This window comes from Acipenser ruthenus, chromosome 13 (genome assembly GCF_902713425.1).
Source record: "Acipenser ruthenus chromosome 13, fAciRut3.2 maternal haplotype, whole genome shotgun sequence".
NCBI classification, from domain to species: Eukaryota; Metazoa; Chordata; class Actinopteri; order Acipenseriformes; family Acipenseridae; genus Acipenser; species Acipenser ruthenus.
This window is the reverse complement of record NC_081201.1, coordinates 4,790,960-4,815,831: the sequence shown is the minus strand read 5'-3', so window position 1 is coordinate 4,815,831 and position 24,872 is coordinate 4,790,960. Positions and strand designations below refer to the sequence as shown.

Below are 24,872 nucleotides of genomic sequence, written 5' to 3'. Positions count from 1 at the left end.
TTATTATTATTATTATTATTATTATTATTATTATTATTATTATTATTATTAGTAGTAGTTTTACAGCACTTCAATTCTTCATTAAAACTACCCAGCTCTTTTTGGGATAGCCAGTGGGCCCTCCTCTTCAGTCAGATATTTTAAGTCTCTTATGTCCCTAGAATCTCCCCCTTCTGAAACAGTACTATATTGAGCTATATTAATGATTGGGCGTCTGTGTAATTTAATAATGTATCAGTACATTATCAGAACATGAGAATGAACACTTTATAATTTTCATTTTACAGAACCTACAAAACCACGGACAGTAAAAAAACAAACAAAAAAAAACAACCAAAAAAAACGCTACATCATACATTTGGCTCCTCCCCTCGCTGTACGTTGTTATGACGACCAAGTCGTAAATCCGCCATGTTTTCCTGGTCGCGGAGTTGCGACAGAGACGGAGAGTCTGGGCGAAATGAATGTAGAAAATAATAATACGGCAGAAACAGAAAGCGATCCGGCGGTACCCGGCAACATCATCACAATCCACACCACACTCGGGGACGAAGGTGAATGCACAAGTCCGTTATATTATTGCAGTTTGGATTCTCAAACGGTGAATGGTGAGAGCAGGCCCAATCCGTGGGCCTCATGTACTTTGTTAGAAAAGGTTGAGGTGTTCTCGTTAGAGGATTTTGCGACGGGTTACAATTCCAATCAATTCAGTAATAATATGTGCCAAGCAATTTAGTCAACAGCAATTAGCTAAATGGGTGCGTTCACGGAGATCATTTTGCGCAGATTCTGTGCAGAATCTGACCAATTTAGCCAGTGCGTTCACGGTGATCATTCTTAGAAGATCATTGGTTAAATTGGTCAGATTCTGCACAGAAACTGCGCAGAATGATCTCCGTGAACGCACCCAATATTCTAAAATAAAGTCTCGCACATTGCCGATAACAGTATTCGAGTGTGTCTTTTTTTTTGTTTTGTAGGTACACGTTTCTCCACTTCTGCTACGATGTTCCTGTGTGCTTACAGTTTAAAATCAAATCAAATTAAATATGAATCGATTCAGTATAAAATGAAATATCATTGTGGTAAGACTTGATGTACACAAGCCCGACCACACTGCCCCCTAGCATGCTTCTGTCCTCGTTTGTCTTGTTGTATTGGTCAGAGATATATGGTTAATTCCCCCAGTGTGCCATGTTAATGTTACTAGGAACAATTAAGATGTTGTTGTTAGTATTATTATTTTTATTTTTTACAGATGTGCCTAGTTACACTGATATGATCGATTTTGACTCTTAGCTTCCCATTTTACCCGAAAAAGATGAACAAGTCACGTGACAGACGGCAGGCATACTGTGGTCTGTGTTTGGCCTGGTGAAGTACAGACATTGATGGCTTCAAATAATGCCAGTGCAACTGAAGAGTTATTTCTGACAAGCATCCCAAGACTGCAGCAGCAAAGAGGATATGCAGTAATCAGTAGATGGCAGCAAAGGCCGTGGCCTGGCTTTGGTCTAGATGATGCCCCCCACGTTTAATGGAATGGAATTGCAGGACAGTGTAGCTTATATCTCATTATTTGCTCATTTTTTTATTTTATTTTTTCCTATTTAAATGCAGATGAAGATGTTCACAAATGTGGCCGCTGCCAGTGCGAGTTCACCTGTCTGGAGGCTTTCATACAACACAAACTGCAAAACAACTGCCAGCGCAGCCATGAAGTCACGCCCTCCAGCTTGGGAAGCAAGCCCAGTCAAGAGGACAGCCAGGTAACATGATGGATTGTGAGACCAACAGGTCTTAGAATCTATCATGAAACCCTTTCCTATTAACTTTATTTTAGATAATAAATTATACATACTATACTGTGCATGTTTTTATGTCTTCATTTAAATGTACTTTCTTTCAATGTGTCACTTAAAAAAAGTTATTTTGCTAAAAATGTCATCCTGTATTACTATTTTTTTCCTTGCAGGTTGTGTTGTCAGAAGAAATTACTGTTGCAGCTATAGTAGTTGATGATACTAATGTGCTCTCAGACAAAGTTGGTGAGTTTGAAAAGTTTGGGACTAATTAGTTCAAAGTATTTAAAGTTTACTTCTAAATTCAGTAATCTGGCTTTTATATTTTTTACCAGGAAAGACTAGTGTATAAACTTCCTATAAACTGAACCTTATTTTTTTTTCAGCAGATGGGAAAGCTAAAGCTGACGTTTCAACTAGCTTGCAGCAGCACCAAAGTGAGGAGTCAAAGAAGGCAGGCAAGGACGAGGAGGGAGAGACCAGCCAGGACAGCACAGAGGAGGGCAGCAAGGCGGAGAACATGAATGCCAAGCTGACAGTTAACAGAGACGGTCGTTATGTGTGCCAGCTCTGCAAAAAGACCTTCAAAACGGTTTGTTATGGTTGATTACTATGAGTGTCATATCAGTCTTGATTGAGTTTAAGTTGCCTTGAGTTTCAGAGAAGTAGAAATGTGTTTCCAGTGCAGTAGTATCTATAATGCTATATTGAAGTGACCACATACATACATGTGTTATTTCAAGTATATGAATAATTAAACGTACATGTTCAATATTTTAGGCAAATATCCTGAGAGCACACCTAAGTACCCACAGTGATAGGAAAAACTTCACGTGTAAGCTTTGTGGGAATGCCTTCAGGACAAAGGGCTCTTTGATACGCCACAATCGACGGCACACAGGTAAGTTATACCTCGTCTAATTTTAATGTAAAATAGTAGGAATGGTACTTAAATTAGTGGTTAGACACTGTCGAGGTTAAATTAGCACACCAGGTGGCCATATGTATTTGCAGAAAATATCTTAAATAAATTCATTAGGGCAAATTGTGTAATTTATACAAATTCATTAAATATTCTTATCCATATTTTGTTAAAGATAGATAGAAGTAATTCTTGTTAAAATGATTGCCCTTTTAATACTTCTTGGTTAATGGATTAGTTGATCTCTTTGCTTGTTTCTGCAGATGAGCGGCCCTATAGATGTAACATGTGTGGATTATGCTTCAGAGAGTCTGGAGCTTTGACCCGACATCTAAAATCTATCACACCTTGTACTGAGAAGATACGCTTCCATCAGTGCAAAGAGATACTTGTTCATAAAGATGGTCTACCGAAAGGTCAGAATACATTAATTTACTTTGTATTAAGTTAACTTGGGATAAATACAGCATCAAATGATGTATTTAACAACAAATAAATAAGTACATAATGTTTTTCTCTCTTCCACCTAGTGTCTAGTGATAAAGAATTAGATATTGTTCCCACTCCTTCCACTGATCCTACAGAAGTACAGCAATCTATAATCAGTGTTGTGACTGACTCTGAGGAGAATGTTCTTCCAGAAGTCCAAGTGCAAATGGAAGTGGACAGCACTGAACAAACCCAACAGGTATCTCATAACATTAACACAGTTTCAGTAAGAAATAATTGTAAATAAATTAAATATTATGACCTGTATACTTAACTTAAGCTATTGCTGTGCCCTGTGCAGACCTCTGAAGTGTCTGAGGAGCCACAGAAGACAGATGGTGACAATCTGATTAGCCAGGCAATAATCAATTCAGGGATAACCATTGAAACTGTGAAGGACGACACTATAGTGAAACATACCGAGGAACCAATGTCTGGAACAGAGGAAACTGAGGTTAGGATGGGCGAGATACAAGTCACGGAAGAGTGTGTTGAAACTGACACTTTGGACACAGTAAGTAGATTATAATTTGTTATGCCATAAAACCACTGCAGCTGCACTGACACCTTGCTCTTTTTTACAAACACACTTTATTTTCAAAGATGGTTCTTTTGTTTTGTTCTCAACACATTCAACATTCAAGTTTTATTTTTTCTTTAAGGAAAATTTCTAAGAGTTGTCTTTTTATAATTCGTTTTTCAGATATTTTATAAGAGATGTTTCTGACCGATACATTTGATTCTCTTTTTGTTTTAGGAATCCTCAAGCCGGCAAAGTGACCCTAAAACCTACAAGTGTCCACACTGTAATCGAGTCTTTAGTGGACCAAGTTACCTTCGTTTGCACATTAAAGGTCACTTGGGTAAGTAGCCGGTTCATTTTTTCTGCCTCCTTTAGACCAGTTGTCCCAAGATTTGATTAAACATTGCATGGACGTTTGTTGCAAGAAGTTATTCCTCATGTCAATGATTGTCACAGTAACCTACCTTTTCATAATGGTTGGGTGAGCTAATCAGGGTTATATATATCTTGGAACCACCTTTCCAGTGATATTTGTGTTACTGATATACCTTGTAGTTAAAAATATAATTTTTTAGATTTACCTGCAGCTCAACCCTTACCACATTAATGCATAAAGGGAAAACTAGTTAATAAACAGCGAGGATATCTGTGTATAGCCACTGTGTAAGTAATGCTGACGTTTGTCTATTTAGGACATAGGCCATTTAAATGCTTGGACTGTGAGAAAGAGTTCATCACATGGTACCTCCTAAAGAAGCACATGGAGTCTCACGTCAGAGAGAGACGCTTTAAGTGTGGGGAGTGTGGGAAGTTGTACAAGACCATCGGACACGTTAGGGAGCACATGAGGGCACACTCTGACGAGCGGCCCTACTCCTGCTCTGAATGTGGCAAGGGCTACAAGACTAAGGTAATGTTCTTATAGACTGGACAGTAGACATGACATTTGTGTGCAAAGTGCGTGCGTCGTCAGGGGGGTAACCTACTGACCTTTTATATATATATGTATATCTAAAGTCTTATGTACATACAGATTTAAGTACAGTTTTGTCTTCAGTTATGCCAATTCTAGTTTCTTTGTTTTTATTAGAACGCGTTGCAGGTACACGTACGGACTCACTTTAACGAGAAGCCCTACATGTGCCAGTTCTGCTCACGGGGTTTCAGGGAAAAGGGCTCTCTGGTGCGGCACATCCGCCACCACACCGGAGAAAAACCATTCAAGTGTAACAAGTGTGGACGGGGCTTTGCAGAGCACGGCACACTGAACCGACACCTCCGAGCCAAAGGTTGGTGGCTCTCGCTGTTCGTTGAAGTTACATGTTTAAATTGAGTTAGTTTTGTTTGTGTTATACCATGATATAAATCTATGCTATATTTTATTTGATATATAACTAGAACTTGCTTTACGTGTTTAGGAGGATGCTTTGCGGGAATGAAGGATTGTAAGCAGGTAGAAGTTTCTGAGGAAGACCATTCTGCAGACAATGTTGCCGCAACCATCATCTCTGAAGACCCTCATACTGTTCTGGTAGAGTTCTCCTCTGTGGTGGCCGACACACAGGAATACATCATTGAAGTAAGTTAAACAAGAACAGCAGATACCAGACACACTCGTGCAAACCCTGGTTCTTGGCATCACCATTCTCTCTAATTTTCTCTCCAGTTTTGAACAAAATCCAAGTAATAGCAGTCTGTTCTTATTTTTTATGGAATTAGAAGGCAGTGAGATTGTGGATTAAAAGCTGAGCTCAGGTACAAAGTGCATAGTCACGTGACATTGTTATGAAATATGTAAGTGATAGATTTTGCAGATACCAAATAAGTAAAATTGCTATGCTTTACTTGTCTAAGGCTCCAGGTGAATCAGGTGAAGACGTTGGGCTCGTACAGGATGGCAGCCATCAGGTGAGTAAATATGTTTTTGTTTGGCTTCCTTCACCATCACATTTCTGCTTTTCCAAAAGCAAAATATTTGTTACAACTCTTAACTCTTATGCTCTATATTGTTCACGTAGGTTGGAAGCCACATAATGAAGGTGGTACAGCAAATAGTGAATCAAGCCAACTCCGGCCACCAGATTATTGTTCAGAATGTCACAATGGATGAAAATGCCGGAATGTCTGCAGACTGCACGGACACCATCACCATAGCAACGCCAGAGAGCCTTACAGAACAGGTCGCCATGACGCTGGCCACTGCCATCAGTGATGGCACCATACTGACAACAGAGGGCAGCCTGGATGTTGGGGATGGGGCTGTCACCATGGTAGCTTCACAGGACATTGAGGTAATGGAGCAAACTGAGGAATATGTCATTGCTTCACCAGAAGTGGAGATTCAGACAGTCATCATTTAAGACTAACCATAGCTTATTGGATGCTTGCGATTCACTATGATATGGATTATTATTCTGTGCATAACATCATATTTTGTTTTGAAATAAAGTGGTTATACAGGGAGGCTTTAAGCCATATAATTGCAACATATCCATGTGTTTACACTGATTTTGTTACTCCATGATGCTAAAAAAAATGAATTAATCTTTAGTTTTGTCTGCACTTGTACCACCTTACACAATTACAGCTGTAATGGTCTAGTCCACAAGGGGGACCCATTCTCAATCTGGGCTTCTGAAGTCACATCCTTCTGATGAGCTGTGCTACAGCAGCTGAGTCAACACTGACACATGGAAGCAACTCATCCAGAGAATAGATGACAAGCCTTCCAAAAAAAAAACCAATTGTGGTAGATTTGGAACAGTAAAATGTATTACTACAAAACAATAAAGAATTTAGGGCTGGTTGGCATATGTGCTTGGTGGACTTGCTTATTCTGCGGTAGTTTAAGTACATGCAAGAGTAACGTGCTAGTGCTAAACAATTTGCAGAGCCTGTGTCCGCCACACCCCCTTTATTTGCCAAGTAGAGTGCACCATCAGAACAAACGGCTTGATTTTACAGTCAAGATCATCACGTTGCTTGCCTTGCTGATACAGCTCTTGGTTAAATATTCAGTTGTTTCAGATTATGGTCTGTTGCAGAGATGGCCATTACACTGCGGCAATCATTCTTTGTTTACTCATTTAATAGGTTCCAATGAATAGACAGGAAATGCAACACATGTTCCAACAGTTTACCCTCAAGAATGATCCTGTCGGGGGTGTTGAAAAATCAGAATAGCAAGGACAAGCAGAGCTGAAAACTATAAATGAAACCTGGAGCAAAACCCAAGAATAAAAAAAGTAAATAAATAAAGTTAAATCAGACTTTCCATTTGGTGGAGTTGACAACTACCAAAGCAGAAAAGGTACAATATTGGAGAATGGTACGGGACAAATAAGTGCCTTTTTAAAGAAAACCTGAAGACCCAAGCACCATTTATTAACTAGCTTACATGGTCCTAGGAGCTCTTGCTTATTCCAGTCAAATCACACCACTAAATATGTGATCGGTCAGAGCAAAACAATCATTGCTATGCTAAAAATAAAGTGGTTTGCTGTGCATGATGTGCATATTGTTACATTTGTTTCAGGGATTATTGCTGTTGTATTGGTATATGCTCACTACAACCATGTAGCTAAATGTCAATTTCTAGTACTGTAAATATGAATGTATTGTAACATGTACAAGTTCAGTTTTTAATTAACCAAAAAAATGAAGTCAGTGTTATCTATAGCCTGTCAACCTCTTTACCTATACCTTGTCAGTGCTTTAATTAAATTATACTTTAATATTTCAATGGCTCATTTCTGTTGCTTAACATATTACATCTTTGACCATTCTATTTCTCAGTGCCATTACCAAAAATAATGACAAAATTGGGTAAATCCAGGTGGCATTTATCTTAAGTTGAGGAAGAGGTCACAAACTGAAAAACAAAATTAAAAAGGTTTATTTGCTTACAAAATATACTGCAAAGGAAACTGTAAAGGATATATTTTCACCAACCTTGATGATAAAGCTGTAAATTCCCTATTTTAATTTTAAATTTACATGCATATATACTTCTCCATACAAATAGTAAAAACAGGTGAGTTTGAACAGTTCAACTCAAAATCAATGAATTCCTAAGTAGACACTTTGGCTAGGCCTTAACTTTAAATTGTCACCTATAATACTCATCTTCCTTTCTTCTCGTTTTTTGTAATGGGTTTCAAGATTTCTTTTAAGTTTCTGAAGGTTCCCCTAGAGTAGAAGTTGTGAAGTGAAGTGTGGCTCTGCTGCTGCAGCGGTGAAGGATTGCAGTGCTGGCAGCCATGACTCTTTCTCTTGTACCACTCGTTAGCTGTCTGGTTGGTGACAGCGAGGTACAGATGGAAAAATGAGTATCCCAGCAGCAAGAGGAAGAGGAACATCAAAAACCCCAGCATGAAGACTATTCGTGGGAAAGTCAGGAACAGGTACTGCACAATAAAGAACAAACTAAAATATCAATGACTTTACTACAGTAATGTGCATGCTTATATATAATATATACACACACAATATATATATATATATATATATATTATATATATACACACACACACACACAATAAAATTACAGTAGATTATAGACCGGTCCGAGGGCCGCACGGCCTTCTGGTTTTCATTACAACAAGTTCTAAATTAACATGATTGATCCAATTTGTTCAATTGGACATGTTTAATATTTTAAGGTCTTTTTCAGTTGATGATTTAAATGCACTTGATTCAAAGGTACACTACCTATGAAACATTGAGCCCTGGAGAGAAGTGTTAAATTTGTGCAATTAATCAAATAATTAGACCAATTAAATAACAGAGAACTTAGGTGGAACGAAAGCCAGAAGACACTGCGGCCCCCCTAGGAAAGGAGTTTGACACCCGTTATAGACCCTTCTCATTTCCACACCCTTACAAATGGGACTGCAGCAAAGTAATCATGGAAATAATCATCTGAGATAAACTTGCCTGTATAACAAAGAAGAGCCCAACAGGCTGCTGGTGCCCTTCCTCATCAACGTAGGCTGCGCTCATCAGATTAGATTGGAGGACTAAGTGGAGGAGGAGCCCGATTGTTAGGACAGCGATATCGGCTGCCATGGCTGACAGAGTCATCAGGTACAGCAGGAAGTATTTGGTGTTGAAGGCTCCGATGCAGTTGTTTACCCAAACGCAGTGATGATCAAATCGGTGGACGCATACGTTGCAAACTCCTGTAAATAAAATAAATAGGTAAGTATTCAGTCTGGTAAATTAATAAAGCAGTGAGCTAGTCCTTATGTAAAACAAGTGTTGCAATTTTTTTTTTTTTTTTTTTTTTAAATAACTCACTATCCCAAACAAGGTGCACACACAATTTCTGCGCTATGCAAAAATAAAAAAAAAAAAAAAAACTTCACTAATATTTAGTAGTAATAGTTGTAAATCTATGGATTTACCTGTGCCAGTAATATATAACTACACACACACACTTTTTGACATTGTAAACCTAAAATGACACAAATAGTTAAGGAGTTTTCAGCACAAATCATTTCAAATCATTCATATAGCATGACATACACAACATGACATTCAATCATTACAGTATTAATAGACTTCTCTAAAAGGTCATTCTTACGGCAGTGCTTTGAGCGGGCTGGCTTTACCAAGACGCAAGTCGGGCACAAAACACCCTGATAAAACATCACTTGGTCATATGGGTACACTCCCAGGAACACCTCATTATTCAGCTTGGTAATAGTGCCTGCAAAATACAAACAAAGTTGAAGACATTACAAGAGGAAAATGGACCTACATGTGTGTTACTTCTCAATGAGAAATGTACAAAGAACACCTTTAAATGTAAGTAATCCCCCCAAAAAAGTCAGTCTATGCCACTTCAAGTGATCTGGTGCCAAAATGTCAAAGACACGTTAGACGGTTAGATATATGCTTGCGTAAAAAAGAAGAGTCAGTCATATGTCGTCCTTACCTGGGTCTTTGGTGCAGCACTGAGAGAAGAAGTACATTTTCACTGTTAACAACACATAGGGCACAATAAGACTTGGTAAACTGAATCCAATTTCTTGGCAGTAACCAAAAATCTCATAGGTAAACTCGCCATACACAGCTGCTTCTAGTAGGAAGTGCAGAGTGAGGAAAAAAGAGTTCCTACACAGGAGAAAAAGTTTAAATATATATATATCAGAATCACTAATCTTGCTAGTTTGAATAACACAATCATAATCAAATGATATAGTATATAAATGTGACCACAGTTTTATTATGAAGTAAAATGCATGCACTATTTAAATTAAACATTGTTACCGTTTATGAAACAGCCTGTGGAGAATTTGATTGGAAACTGTTTGTAGCCTTTCAGGAACCAAATGAGAAATGACCTGTTAATGCAGAAGACTGATTGATTGATTGAGTAGGTATGTTTAGCAAAACAACTGAACGTTATTTAAATAGACTTTAAATATAAAGAGTTAAATGAAAACCGCTATAAAATGTAACATTTCCACTTAAACCTATTTTACAGAGTATTTAACAAACAGCTAACTGCTGTCTGGCCTTAAATACTGCACCACTGATCACTTCATGTGTCAAGTGGTTCACTTATTCATGGTGCGTCAATATTCTTTCCTAATAAAGGGGCCACATCACCTAATTTAACAAATGTAACAAAAACTTCCTTCACGCTCTTTAAGAAAAAAAACAAAAAACTGTAAAAAAACAAAACTAACAAAAAAAACACTAACAAAATGTATTATTTTACAGATTTTAGAAACAAAAAACAAACAGACATTGTTGTATGGCCCATTATGCAGCTCCTGGGGGAAAAAGCACATCTCTATGGCAACAGACCACTTTATCAGATACGGTCGGCTTGAAACTGTTTATATTTATTCAATTTGCAATGGCTGCCAACACAGCAGACTTCATTGTAACAGCACAAAAAAAAAAAAAAAAAAACTTACCTAAATCTAATACAAAAGCAACCTAGTTCTTAGGCAAATCCATGTATGATAACGTTTACAAAAGTTATTGAAAGGTTTTTTTTTTCTTTTCTTCAAAAGTGATCAAAAAAGAATGCTGCATGCATTAAAGACTAATTCATTAGAAGTAGCATGAGATGCTTCAGCAGCCCCTTGTATTGCACTCGCATTTTGGAGAGGTCCACTATCTAAAAGAGAAGCAACAGGTCTTGGGAAATGTTTCCCTCACATATATTAAAACAGTTACCCAGAAAACAGAATCTCCACAAGGACTCTCCTGTTGCCCTGCAAACTGAACATGAAGAATAAGCAAACAGCGCGCTGGAATACAAGGACAGACTGTGGGGGCTGTAAGTATACAGTACTCTTTAGAATTGCATTTACTTTACATGCAAAATCGTTACTGCATCCACCTCTTTGCTGTAATAATGCCATTAAAGTTTTTCACATAACATACACAATGCATCGATTCTGATTTCCTAAACTAGAAAGCATTCTCAAAGAGTTTTGATTCATTTGCTGCTTTACTCACATTGGTTAGATACACGAACAGTTTTTCAAGAGGAAATTGTCCTTTTCCTGAGTATTTGCAGACTAGGGCAAGGCACGTCAAAATAGATAACACGTAAATGAAGAACAAAGTAAGAAATTCCATGATGCTACCTAAAAAAAATAAACGGATAAATTCATATTAGCAATAGAGGTAGGCAGGGTATTTTAAGTCCAAGGAGAAGATATTATATTGCAGCTTTCCACTCAAACGGATTGTCTCCCAGATAGCGAGCCGAGAACATCAATGGTCATGATACCCTGTGCATATAATAATAACACGTAAGTCTGCCTTGAAATTATACCTAGTTAAATTTCGATCATTTAAATGGTTTCACATTCTGTCGAACCGACATTGTTAGATTCCTTTATAGCAGAGGGGTGCGTTTTAAATTAATGGAATTGGTAAATATAATCTAAATACAAACAATTGGATTTGTGTGGTACATATACTATAATGAGCCCCGCTAGATATGAATACTGGGGATTTTGAGGAAGTGCATGCATTTCAGGAATATTCATGGCTAATGAACATTACAGTCTACTACAACAAAATACACGAGTGTAGGCCCGCCTGTTTTGTTTGCAGTTTCGAACATGCCTAAATACCGTTTACGTGCAGACAGTGCATTCACTAATACAATTCAGTACCTATTCCTCACCTCTGTTTACTCTACGATTTAAAAAAAGGTTTACCGGCACAAAAAACAGATGGTACACAACGCAGGTTTGCAGGACAACGTAGACTTACCACCTTTTTATTCAACAAGTAATGAAATTACTTTGTATGTTTAGTTATAAGGTCAACGAAGAGTCAAACTCCACGATAAAATAAAGAAGTTATTTTATTTTTTTTGCAAACAATTACATCATGAAATTGTTATTTCTTTCTGAACACCCCAGGCGGAAGCGTAGTTAGCCAGCCGCAGGTTTACATTCCCAGACACCCCCGCCCATTGGCGCACATGATTGGTTGCAGTGTAGCTCTACCCCTGGTAATGTAATCACCTATCGCTCTGTACATGTTTAACTATGTATTTGCCAAATGCACGAATCGTACAGCAGAACGGTATGATCACACTTTGAATATATGATAAAAAAAATAAGTTAAAAACACAGACGGTACTGTCTATAAAGTTTGTAATGCTTCTATAGTAGTTCACATTTAAAACGTGCATGGTAATATTGAAGTAGTCAGGCAACACTGTAAATCACAGAGAAGAAATGCAATCTTGCTTGACCAGTTTTTACTGTAAGGTTGAATTGCTTCATTGAAACAGAAGAACAGTTGTCTGCTGAAGTTTCCTAAGATGTTTAAAAAAGAAAAAAAAAAACTCCCAATACAGTGCACAGAAAAGGTGGCATTTTAAAATGCACTGAAAAGTTTTCAATATTATAATACTGAAAATATGTATACAGAATAAAGTTTTAACAATATCTGACACAGTACCAGTAGGCAAATTTATATAATGCAATATACATGGTCTCAAACTAAACTGGTAATTAATACAATGACTTTTGTATTGAACACTTTCTGACATTCTGTACAGTTATCACAGGATTTTATTTAGCACAATGGAAACACTCCTTGCGTTCACCCCCATGGCATCTGGTTCAAATCTCACCAAGGTACACTGGATTGAGTTCTGTCAAGTTGGATCAGGGTTTGAAAACACTAGATATCCTTACAGTTGACTACCATGCAGTATAAAACATTTACAAATAGCACTTCAGGTTACTCTGTACTTGTAACTTTAAAGGTCCATCCACATGGCTGCCAGACATATTGTACTACTGTACAATGTTATTTATTTGCATAGAGCATGCAGATGTGCTTGGTTCTCTCTGTATGCTGCTGCAGGTGAAAATATTGCTCAAGCATCACGTGAAACCTTGATGTCAGGTATTCTTTCGAAGGTTGTTGGGGACTGCTTGCATACTCAATGCCCTATTAGGTTACAGAGGCTGGATTAAATTAGCAATTAGGAAGCTTGGACAGGTGGCATCAGGTTGTACCTGCTCCCTGACGCATTGAAGCCGTTCTGATGTTTTTGTGGGGCACGTTAAGCCTTCTTTTAATCTGTGAAGGGTTCTGCTGGCTTCTGGTCATTGTGTACAAGGGTAAGCACGTGCTCTATGTTCTTTTTTCATAGTCCCAGTTTTAATAATGTATTGGCTTGAGCATATATGTATATGTAATATGAGGCCTGCAAGATATACACAGAAAGGCTGAACGGGAACATTACAAAAGCCAATGGAATGTGTGGAAATGCCATTTGAAACACTAGTGTTGTCTACTTGTACCTGCAATCTTATGGATTCGTTTTAAAAGGGAGTCTTCTTTCCTATAAAATCTTCATGCTGTACAGTAATTCTTCTATAAAATAAACATACTATTGCTGTTCTGTCTTTTGTAATGTGTTCATTTATGTGTGTATTTTTCTTTTTTTTTTATGTAGGATATTTTGTAGTACAGTACCTTGTGGTGAGAGACCCCTAGTGGACAATCAGTGTTATGACTGTTTAGCAATTTAATGCCTTCACAAATTAGCTCTCTTAGGCATCTGGCTCTTAGAACCCTTATATACAGTACCTTGTTGACTTTCAATCAACGCAAAAAAGAAATACACCATGTGACCGGTCAGAGTTTGTACCACGCACTCTGGCTTTCTTTCATTAACTCACTCCTCACGACCAATCTGTTTTTACATTGTTGTTGTCTAGCTACAGACTTCAGTCTTTGTTAAGAAACACCTTAACTGTCCTAGAGGAGCTGCTTCTGTTGGCATTTCAGTGATGATGTTGATTAATGGTCGCTTTAACAATGTATTGGTTTGTGTATTTCTTTCTCTATTGTGAGGCTGCTTTTTTTTTGTCAGTGATTTACCTCAGTGTTTTTTTTCTCCTCCAGTTCTTATGGAAACGCTGTAGTTAGCCATGAATCATTACAAAAACAAATTTCTGTAAATCAGTCTTGAATAGTAAGAACACTCCTTCCCTGTTTCTGTACATGTGACAGTGACTACAGTTCCATATTGTGTGTGTTGAAAAGGAGTTTCTGAGTGTTGCCGAGGATGTATTTCTATATTCTTAAGACAAGCCCAGAAGACAAATTCTGCCCCTGAATGCACACTCCCCTAATCTTATTCGCTGTAACACCTACAGCTGGAAGTCGTAGCATTAAAAGTAGGTTTTCAGCTAGAATTAATGAGATGCGTTCCCCTTTACGCAATGTAAACCGGCAGTAATATTGTGGTTGGCGTATAACCATGGTTAAAAATGCACAGAAAAAGCAGCTTGGAAATAACATGGTAATCTTAATTACCACACCAAATTACAATGGTCAGCATATTATATGGGATGGCCTAGACAGAGCAAAACAATATTGCCATATTACAGAACTTTGTGTCCCTCCTTCTAAGTGCCTGTCCCAATTTGCATCTCTCTTTATCCTCCAATATATCTTCTGTTTCCTTCTTTTTAATCCATCTTATCTAGCCCCAGGGCTTTAATTGGGCTTACTGTGCTTCACCCATAGCTGCTGCTTATATAGAAACAGCAATTAACAGCAGAGTGATTGGTGTCCTTCTCAAGTTTGTCACTTTTTTTCTGGGCCAATTCTCTCTTCCTCAGAGAGAAGTGTGTTTTTAGAAAAGGGGCCTCGCAGTATCTTTCTTGTGAAATAATTATTAAAGAGCCCTACAATGTGTCCTAGTTTTCTGATTAGAACTCTGCAACAGGACTGGCTGAATTCGCCAGAGGTGCCGCATGTACTCCGTGATAAAAATTCCCTCTCTTCCAATCCTTTTTTTCACTCGATTAATTTAAAATTTTTTTTTTTTTTTTAATAAACTCGGCCTTTAAGATGTGCAGCAAGGCTGGGGTGAAAGCTTGTGCTTCTTTAAATTGCATGGGCACTTTTTAATAAAATTCTGCCAAAAGCCATCTGATAGAAGGGCAGGAGAGCCCATGTTTTTTCCTAAAGGCCTAAGGTTTGTCTCAAAATGAAGAAGTTTCTAAAGAATCGGAAAGGCAGATATCCTCTGCCACAGAGCTCATCTGGGTCTCGTTCAGCGATCAAAGATTTCTGTAAGTGGATTTTCATTTTGTCTGATTTTAGAATTGTATCTGCTTTGCAAAGTGAACAGAAAGGCCTGATCTGTTTGTTTCGATTTCTTTAGCAGTGCTAGTAATTCCTTGCTTGATATTTATATCCAGTTTTCTCAGCAGATGTAACAGATCAGAGATGATTGTAAACCTGCATGACTTGAGGAATATCTAGTACTGTACATATGCTTTGAATTGCAAATTGTTTATTTCAGAATTAAGATGATTAGCAGTGATTCTGATATCATTGGTTATTTAATAATATGTTGTGTTTTAGGTGTCATTTACAAGTGTGCAATATGCATTTATAATCATTGCACAGTAGTCTATTTGCTAAGGTGGAGTAATTGATCAAATAAATGGTTACAAAGTGTTTAAAGAATGGAATGTTAAAACACTAAAGATCATTAATATGTGTCTCAGATTATTGTGTATTTAGTTTACAGTTGATGGCAATTGTGGTATTTCTGGAAAGTGTTAGAATGAAATTAGTCTAGGAGGCTTGTCTTTTTTTCACATGACAATGTTATCTTTCTGGATTTTGGAAATAAACAAAGTGTTGCTATCAGATGATCTAATCCCTTGGGATTACATGATACACATCACTAACCATGGAAAAGTACCCCTGAAATATTGAAGCTCAGGGTGGGGGTTAGCATTTGTATGAATTCATCTAAAATTATAATCTTAAATCCATAGAAGTAAAAAGGTAATTTGATCTGCGACTAATGGAGCTTCTTGTAGTAATTCTCTTTATCAGTCCACATGGGGTTGCATTGGTACTTTGGAATACAGAACCCTTGAGCAGTGTGGATTAATCAGGAAGCAGACCCCCAATAATCCCTACAGTCAGCATTTGCATTGCATTGGCAATGATAACTGTAGCATTCGTTCATCCCATTTTATTGCTGTCATCATGGCTTGGGCTTGCATTCTGATTCCTCCAGCTGCCCAGTCATGTTACCTTCTATGGCACGCTGTCATAGAGTATAGAGTGTGACCACCAGTATGTGTGTCTGTTACACTGACCATATACAATTAAACACAGACCTGGGTTTCAGAACTACTCTCAATTAAGTACATTATTTAAATGATCAGCAGCCAGGTGCAACAAAATAAACCGTTTCTCCCCTATTGCCACAGGAACTCCTCAAAGTAAACCTGCACACTCATGGCTATTTCAATTCGATACCGAAATAAAGGGAGCTCTGAACCCCAGGACTGTGTGCAGAGCGAGTGTGTGTTTTCAGCCCTGACGTTTCTCTGGTTTAGTTTTTCCATTTTTTCCACTGATTGTGTTTTGTAGTTCTTACAATGCCAGCGTCGAACCAGGGCTGGCCGGAGGAGTTTGGGTTCCGAATCATTGGGTCTGGGCCGTGTTATATCCTCCATGTGGAGGATGGGAGCAGCGCACACATTGCGGGTCTCCAGCCCGGGGACCAGATCCTGGAGATCGAGGGGCAGAACGTCTCCTCCATGAGTGCAGAGACTCTGACCAGCATGGCGCAGAGATGCAGGAACGTGCCACCCAGCATCGGTGTGGTCTCGCGAATCGAGCAGGTAGGCAGTATGATTTCATTTTTCACATTGCCTTTTATATATTAATTATTATTATTATTATTATTATTATTATTATTATTAGTTTACTGCCTTTCTTGTTGTATAATCATATCACTTTTTAATGCCATTGAAAAAGAGGCCTTTTCATGAAACTTTCATTTGCATTTACACATACTTTCATATACTAAAAACAGACAATTTAACAATAAATGTGTAGGTGGACATCTCGCATGGGAGAGACGGCCGTTTCGGGTTCACCATCGTGGGAGACAGCCCCCTTCTGGTGGAGGACTGCCTACCGAACTCTCCGGCGGCTGAGTGCGGGCTCAAGGCAGGCGACTATGTGATGGAGGTGAACGGGATGCCGGTGAAGCAGCATGAGATTGCTGCCACCATGATCAAGGCCTCGCACGGGAGCTCTCTGCGGCTCGGTGTGCTGCGTGTGGGGAGGAGGCAGAAGAGAGCGAGCAGCAGCATTCGAGACTGCGACCAGAGCGGTGACGGCGTCCACCAGGAACGCAAACACAAAGCCCTGGAGTTCAACAACAAGGTAGCAGTGTCTCCTCTATCAAGGTCTTAGTTAAGGTGAATTAGAAGGTGACAGGGACAGCTGAGTAGTCAGCAGGTCCATGCTTTTGCAGAAAAACAAAGGGCTTAGTGAGGTCTTGTAAATATTTGTAGTTCTTGTTGGCATGTCTTAGTTCAAATAAGGGGTTAAAGGTTTTGATACAGACTGGGAGAAGATTAACATCACACTCCCACACCCACACCCAACAGGAGGCTAAAACGGTGCAAATCCTGACAAACAGCCTGAGCTTGACACAGGATTAAGCCCCTATGGTGCAGGGACTATAAAAAGAACACTGTCGGAATTTGAGAACCCACACATTACAGTGTAAAGCTCTCCCCGCTTTAGGGCCATATTTTAATTTTTTAAAATGTCAAGTTAAAATGCATTTGAGAGTTTTAAGAAATTGGGGATAATTTGAATTTAGAAAAGGCTTTCTTCTTTAATGGTGGCTTGATGTATTCAAATGGTGTCTGGCATCTTTAAGCTTATAATTGTAATTCTTTATTATCTATGAAAGTAATGTAACTTCTTGAGCTATGCCTTTTGTTTTGTTAAATTCGTATTCTGTTATTTTTGGAGTAATTAGATATGTTGTAAAATGTTAACTGGGCCTGTAAATGTTAATAGGATTGCAAAATCAGATTCTGTAATACATTGAAGCCCAATTCTCAATGTATGCTATAAAAGTAAAAAATATTTGAAATTGGGTACAGGTGGGCTACTGTGTGCTAAATGCAATATAATGAAACACTTTAAGGGGGAGGGGGGATTTTAACCACAATTGTTTTTTTTATTTTTATTGATTAATCAGTTTGGGTTCTCTCTTGGTAGAGGTTTCCTTCTCCTTACACAACAGCGACTCCTGCTGGTTGAGGCGTGTGAGACGGAGAGGCCTTGTGTAACAGTGACAGTAGTGTTGCTCTTTCCATCTCTGCAGATTGAGGAGGTGCTTGGAGATCAGCCCGAGGTGAAGGAGAAACTGTTCACTGTGCTGAAGCAGTACGCAGCTGAGCGCAAGGTAGACTACCTGGCCTACGCCCTTCCCATGATCCTCACTGAAGACCTCCATCACCAGCTCATTGACAGCATCAGGTAACAGGCTTCTCTGTTATCACTGGCAGATACCTCAACTGGATTCAAAGACTCATTTCAGGTGGTGTCCTGTCCCTACGGAATGCTAGTGACTTGGTTAAGGTTTAGCAGCAGATCTTTGATGCTGCACAAGTTTCTATAATAGAGTGATGTCTTGCGTGACCTTTCTTCTATATTTAGAAGCATTTGCATCACAGTGGTTTCTAAGCAATTATTTTATTCTTCAGTTATTTAGTCACATTTGCAATAACATGGTAACCTGACAGATCTGTTATTTTTAGATGTCCTGGGAATAACAGTAAAAGTACCTGCACTGTATTGCTCTTGTATCTATCAATGGCCAAATACGGTAATGAACTGTTTAAAACAGGAATTGAATGATTAATGAGTAGATCACATTGGTTGCTTCACTCATATAAGCAGCCCCATGTTTTAGAGCATTGGAATCCTACTCTTGCCCTGGTTAACTTTAGAGTTTAACCAATACTTCCCTTTAAGGTGGTATACCTTTGTGTTGGAATACATTGTACGCATTAAGTTCTTTGTTCCCATGTGTACAGCATGCATATTTCTGATCAACAACCCCTGTGCAAATTTAAAATGATCAAGTAGGTGGAACTAGTTGTTTTTTCCTTGTCCATTCCCTGTCGTAAAATCTTAAACCAGGGAGAATGCATTATAGATTTTTTTCAAATATCTTTTAATTTCTTAAATGCAAGAGAAATAGAAATGCTTTGATAAAGAGCCTGTTGTGTGTAACTAATGAGTGCCGGTTACAGTGCCCATTCATCTCTCCAAATAGACCTCCCTTTTGTCTTTTAAGTTGCAGTTTCACTTAGACAAACCAGACGGAAACTGCAGAGTGTATTCTTCCAGTATACTGTTGGTATACACATAGTACAGCGTGTATTGTTTTAGTTTTCAATTGTACTTCTTTAAAGGAGTCATTGTATCCATTCATACCACCACCACTGTTTTTCTTTTTTCTGAAAGGGGAACGTTGTCTGCCAAAGAGAACATCAGGGGGGATTTATTACCTAGGGACCAACATTGTGTTGAACAAAAAACAAAACGCACCTCTGTTGGGTTTGATTGTTTTCTCACCTGCTCTCAAGAATTGGGACATGTTTATAATCGAGTGGAATGTGTTTATCTTCCTCTATAATAGCAACTTTCATACTGACATCTTTAACTACAAGGTTCAAAGCCTACACCTGCTCCTTTACATCCCTTTTGCACAGGATGTTGTTCTTTGTACACATGCCTCTGATAAGAGCTGTTTAGAATATTGTTTAATGTACAGTAATGGAACTGTAGTTGTCTTTCTTCACAGCACTGGTGCTGGGATACAGATTTCTAACTATTAAACACTTCAGGTTAAGGAAATGGGATGTCATCCACGTACTGTACAGAAAATCCAGTCATTTTACTCAACCTAACTACACATCAACAAATCACAAGAGCTTAGCCTTAGCACATATAACAAAAAAAAACTTTGCATTTGCAGGGTGGAGTTTCATTTTTTAAAGTGATAGGATTACAGCGCTTCAGGGTTCATTTAATAAATTGTTTCCATTAAATTATGGGTGCAGTTCACCAAGGTGATTGTTTTAGCATATCGGTTTTTAATGAGGTAGGTAGATAACTGAAGATGCTAAATGATGAGTCAGTATTTGTTTTTATCTACACCAGTGTGAGAAGGTTAGAAGTGGCAAGTACACTGAATCTCGCCCCATTTTTTCTTGAGCAATAACTAAAATACAACGCTTGTGCACACAAACAAACAGGCTCTCCACACAGCAGCCCAGAACAGACCGGCTGCTTTCCTTTTATACCCTGCACCTGGCTCTAATTTACAATAATCACCATGTGCAGGGGATAATCACTAATAAAACAATTAACAAAACAATAAAACAATTAAATTAAACAATTAAATTAAACAATTAAATTCAACCCATGTGTATTTGCACATGGTTTTCATGCAGGGAGGATATTAACCCCCTCCAAGCTATCTTACAATATATATATATATATATATATATATATATATATATATATATATATATATATATATATATATACTGTCTATGTTGTCATGTAATGATGAAGTATGGAAACACATGAGACTGGTATATATTGATCATCTGCAAATTTGCAGAATATAACTGCTTTATAACTTTTAGGCTGTGAGACCGATCCTGACACTGATAACTCTGCTGAGTTTTGAATGACATTCAAGTGATCATCTCAATAGTAACAATTCAAGACTTTTTGGGGAGGGGGGTCATTTATGGGAAATAATTCTACTGTAACAGCAGCAATAAAAAAAAAAAATAGATATGGTACAATACATGTTTTTCAAAGTTGCCATGGTTTGCTTCAGGGTTTTTTTTTGTTAACTCATATTTTGGTTGGTAACATCATTTTAATGCCAGTACAGACATTGAATTCAACCCCATCTGCTCCATTTTATTTTATATCTCCATCACATGCCCTTTCTATCTGTCTATTTTAAGCTGTCTTGTTTTGCTTGTATTGGTTTCTCTTACACTGTGCTGTATAAGAACAGCAGATACTTAAATGCAGCCCTTTAAAATCAGCCCCTGTCCAGTATTTTCTTCTTTTAATAAGAGGGATCGATCCCCAGCTCAGAGGGTATCCCCCAGCCTCCCTCTGATTAGCTTGGCCTCCTGGTCTGCACTGGGCCTGTCCTCTTCGCTATTTTTTTTTATAGGACACTGCAGCCTAACCTCGTTTCCTGATGTTTGTATTAAAGTCATGTCAACCCTATCCCTTCCCAGGAGCCCAGCTCAGAAACAGGTCGATAGCTGACTTCAGAAAACAACTTTAATAATCTGTGTCGGTGCAGGATGAAAAATAGAACCAGAAGGGGGGCGAGGGAGCTCTGAGTAACAACAATTATGATCACAAGTAGCACGTACAGGTTTTAACATTGAAATACATTTGCAAACGCATTGCTTAAACTGTCTGATGATGAAGCTCACATAAATCAGTGACTGTCTGCTGCATTTATTTAACACTTTAATACTTTCATAAATAGAACAATACTGTTTATATTAACAGGTACGTGCATATATAACAATGTCTATCTTCCTGAAATCCAAGCCCTATATTCAAGCATGCATCATAAAATAAATAAATCAATAAATCAATCACTAGACTTCTCTTCGATTTATGTAGGTTTTCACTCGCTGTAATGTTCTCTAGCAGTTTGGTGGTAACTGTCAGAATGCATGTGTTTTACCTTTACCCTACTACATAGTTCCTTACATAAAGCGAATTTTTCTTCTGGCTGGGATGGATGAGAAATTACAGGAGTGAAAGGAGCTGCATTGGGTGAGTATAAGATAACTGGTAAGAGGCTTAGTTTGATAGAGAAGTTAAAATGGACTTCTGTCCCAAATTGCATTGTGTAATTGCTGTAGTTTGTGTTTTAATTGTCCCACTGATTACAGCACTGTATGACTTGCAGAAAATTCTTGAATTTGGGTTACTTGACTATGTGTGCCAGTTTTAGCGATCACCTATTTTGCAGCGTATCTTACAGTATGAATCAATTACATATGAATAGAAGGGAAGTTTATAAGCATTTTTTTGTTCCTATAGGCTTTTGCTGTTTTGGATGTAGTTTTTTGTAAATGAGAAATATAGGACTGGCTTTAACTCTAACTGCAATTTCATCTGACTTATGTAAAGCTAAGGAACTTGCATGGATAAAATGTTTGATCTTCAGGTTTTGGTGGTATTATATATACTGTATAAATACTGCACACACACACACACACACACATATATATTGTTCAATGATTTACACACCAGAGTTTATATCTTGTGTTGCACTTGGGGGACTGTCCAGTTGGTTTCATTATCATTTGCACACATTTATTCCCTATTACCAGTTAAGCTTGTGCTGTAAGATGTACTATGAGCCCCATTATCATGTATCTCCATTTCTGGTTTAGAAGTCAGTTCCTATATTGTAACTGTATAACAAAGCAGCTGAGGTCTGTATCTTGACCATGCTAATGTACAAGAATGGCTTATTGTAGCAGACTATTACAAAATATTCTTCTGCCTAATATATTAGGCTAATCGTGATCTGCTAACCATCTGCCTTTCTAGAGATTTGGTAAACTATATGTTATGCAGTATTACAAAGAAGGTAGATATGGTACATGTCAGTGATATAATTGGGCTACAGTGTTGTTATTATTATTTATTTATTTATTTAGCAGACGCCTTTATCCAAGGCGACTTACAGGTGTCACATGGCAATACAAGGTTACAATGCAAGCTTCATATATAATACAGTATAGTATATACTAAGTGCAAATAATAACACTAAAGTACAATATGAACAAGGATGCCCCTTTTTCTCTTTCTAAATGAGAAATGTTCTTAAATTAAGAGTATTTTTCTTCTATACGAAAGTCTCTTTAAAATCCTTTAATACTGATCCAATGATCTATTGTATTGTGGCAGAACGCTTTGAAGAGCTATAATGTCTTCATCACTAATGCAGGAAGATGTGCACCATTGAGGTCAAGGGTTCTACCATTTGGATCTATGTTATTCTAGGTCAATAGGACTAATATTAATAACCTTTCTCATACCAAAAAATGAGTAATGTGAAACAATGATAGTGCTTAATCTAATTGAACCATGCAATCGCAGTAGGCACACATTTAGTATTGTATAAATATTTAAATGTCATATGTTCTTTTAAGGGAAATTATTATTTCTTGACAAGTATTAAAAGGAATCCTTCTTTTATAAAACACTGCATGGACCCTGCCGATTGGTGTAAGGAAAGTATGTAAATGGCTAGCTGGTTTTGGTAACCATCTGTGGAGAATGTAATCTGACCAGGCAGTCTACAAGACCTTCTTTCAGACTACGTACAGGACTGTAACAACTAATTCATGTGCTGTTACATAATAAACATATAATGGAATATAAAAAGGAGTGCTGTCATAAGCAGAAATGATGTTTATACAGGGATGGCATAGCAGTGGAAGCCATCAATCTGTGAGCTTTTCTAGAGCTGAGGTGGCCAATCACAGCCCCGGAGGGACTGGATGGAGATTCAGTTGGTTCAAACAATTTAAAGCAGGGCTGGGACAAAGACCAGGAGTGGAAGGGCCAACATTCACCACCCCTGCTCTAGCGTCCGTTTATGTTGAAGTTGAGACTGTCTTTGTTTATTTCTCATTGTAAAACATTAGTTCAACACATCCACAAACCTTAATGGAACAACTTGCTGACTCAAATCTCAGAGAAGAGCACAGGAGTGTGAGGAACGGTGCGTGATAATGAGATCTGAGGGGTGTGAAAGGCAGTTCATTAGTGTTTAGTGCTGGTTGATAATAGTGTTGCTTACTGTGTCAAAGGCATTCTCAGAGTGGCGTGTAGCAAATGTCTTGTCCTGCAAGGCAGGAATTTACATGTTGTATAAGAGCACAAAAAAAAAATCCCATTTTTTTTTTTAACTTTGGTGACGAAGCCATGGCCTGGTTTAACAAACTTAGTGAGACGAAGTAAGCTTTGCAATTATTGCACATATTGTCACTGTGTCCATTAGTTTTACATGACGACGTGAACTTCAAACATCACATGCCGTAAAATTTAGATTTGGGACACAAAAAAAAAAGTACACACAGGGTTCATTTCTAAATATAAGACCTTGTACTGTATAATCACTGAATATCTGTCCGTTAGTTTTACCAGCATGTGCTATTCTAGTGCATAATGATTCAGTGCAGGACATAAGTAAAATAAAGTGCTGGACATTATGTAAATAAGGATCAATCTGTTTTTCAGTAGCTTTCCTTGTGTTCAGTCCAGCACATTCTCTCCATCAGTGCCAGTTAGCAGGCCGGCTGTTTCCAGGAGCTGTCTAATTATCTCGGCAGCAGCTCCCACTTGCAGATACATGCCTCTAAAATTCCAGGGGGACCACTGCTCTCCTTTCTTCACAGCATCCTCTACTCTCCTATCCGAGGGGCTGCAGCTAACACTCGCTACACAGAGACTCAACGGCGGGTGACATCCCGAAAAAGGGAAGCAGGGAACTTCAGACTGTATGCTTTGGAAAGATGTTTTGGGCACTGAGGATTTTGTAAAAGAAGAAGAAGGAGGAAGGGAATAAAAGATGAAAGCATGAAAACCGTGAAAGGAGGTCAACTTCACAGAGATGAACTGATTTGATAGAAAAGGGTTAAACAAATAATTAAAAGAAAAAGGCGACCTAATAATATATAACAGCCGGCTGATCTGCTGTGCCAGTTAT

At 38.1% G+C, this 24,872-nt stretch overlaps 3 protein-coding genes across 9 annotated transcripts; 2 read left to right on the top strand and 1 right to left on the bottom strand.

The window, feature by feature from the left end:
* Positions 1 to 357: 357 nt before the first annotated feature.
* On the top strand, positions 358 to 7,529 carry e4f1 (E4F transcription factor 1). Of its 3 annotated transcripts, none has more exons than XM_034925870.2 (15): positions 358 to 608; positions 1,621 to 1,769; positions 1,976 to 2,048; positions 2,192 to 2,394; positions 2,583 to 2,703; positions 2,988 to 3,140; positions 3,255 to 3,412; positions 3,515 to 3,727; positions 3,971 to 4,076; positions 4,429 to 4,646; positions 4,827 to 5,025; positions 5,155 to 5,315; positions 5,591 to 5,644; positions 5,755 to 6,027; positions 6,830 to 7,529. In XM_034925870.2, the coding sequence occupies exons 1-15, from the start codon at positions 461 to 463 to the stop codon at positions 6,917 to 6,919; spliced, it is 2,319 nt and encodes a 772-aa protein (XP_034781761.2). In that variant the 5' UTR covers positions 358 to 460; the 3' UTR covers positions 6,920 to 7,529. The 3 variants fall into 3 exon arrangements, with proteins under 3 accessions (XP_034781761.2, XP_034781760.2, XP_058891480.1); XM_034925869.2 differs by having other exon boundaries at positions 2,189 to 2,394; XM_059035497.1 differs by having other exon boundaries at positions 359 to 554; positions 2,189 to 2,394.
* Positions 7,530 to 7,562: 33 nt separating this feature from the next.
* Positions 7,563 to 12,189, bottom strand: zdhhc4 (zinc finger DHHC-type palmitoyltransferase 4). Of its 5 annotated transcripts, none has more exons than XM_034030781.3 (7): positions 11,895 to 12,189; positions 11,216 to 11,346; positions 10,010 to 10,083; positions 9,675 to 9,853; positions 9,321 to 9,446; positions 8,672 to 8,916; positions 7,563 to 8,142 (listed from the first exon to the last, which is right to left on the bottom strand). In XM_034030781.3, exons 2-7 carry the CDS (start codon positions 11,336 to 11,338, stop codon positions 7,858 to 7,860), a joined length of 1,032 nt encoding a protein of 343 aa, XP_033886672.3. In that variant the 5' UTR covers positions 11,339 to 11,346; positions 11,895 to 12,189; the 3' UTR covers positions 7,563 to 7,857. The 5 variants fall into 5 exon arrangements, with proteins under 5 accessions (XP_033886672.3, XP_033886673.3, XP_058891481.1 ...); XM_034030782.3 differs by having other exon boundaries at positions 11,929 to 12,189; XM_059035498.1 differs by having other exon boundaries at positions 12,015 to 12,189.
* A 2,863-nt stretch (positions 12,190 to 15,052) lies between these two features.
* Positions 15,053 to 24,703, top strand: LOC131740184 (delphilin-like). Its single transcript, XM_059035499.1, has 5 exons — positions 15,053 to 15,321; positions 16,646 to 16,899; positions 17,117 to 17,449; positions 18,408 to 18,562; positions 24,562 to 24,703. The coding sequence occupies exons 1-5, from the start codon at positions 15,237 to 15,239 to the stop codon at positions 24,692 to 24,694; spliced, it is 960 nt and encodes a 319-aa protein (XP_058891482.1). The 5' UTR covers positions 15,053 to 15,236; the 3' UTR covers positions 24,695 to 24,703.
* The last annotated feature ends 169 nt before the right edge of the window (positions 24,704 to 24,872 follow it).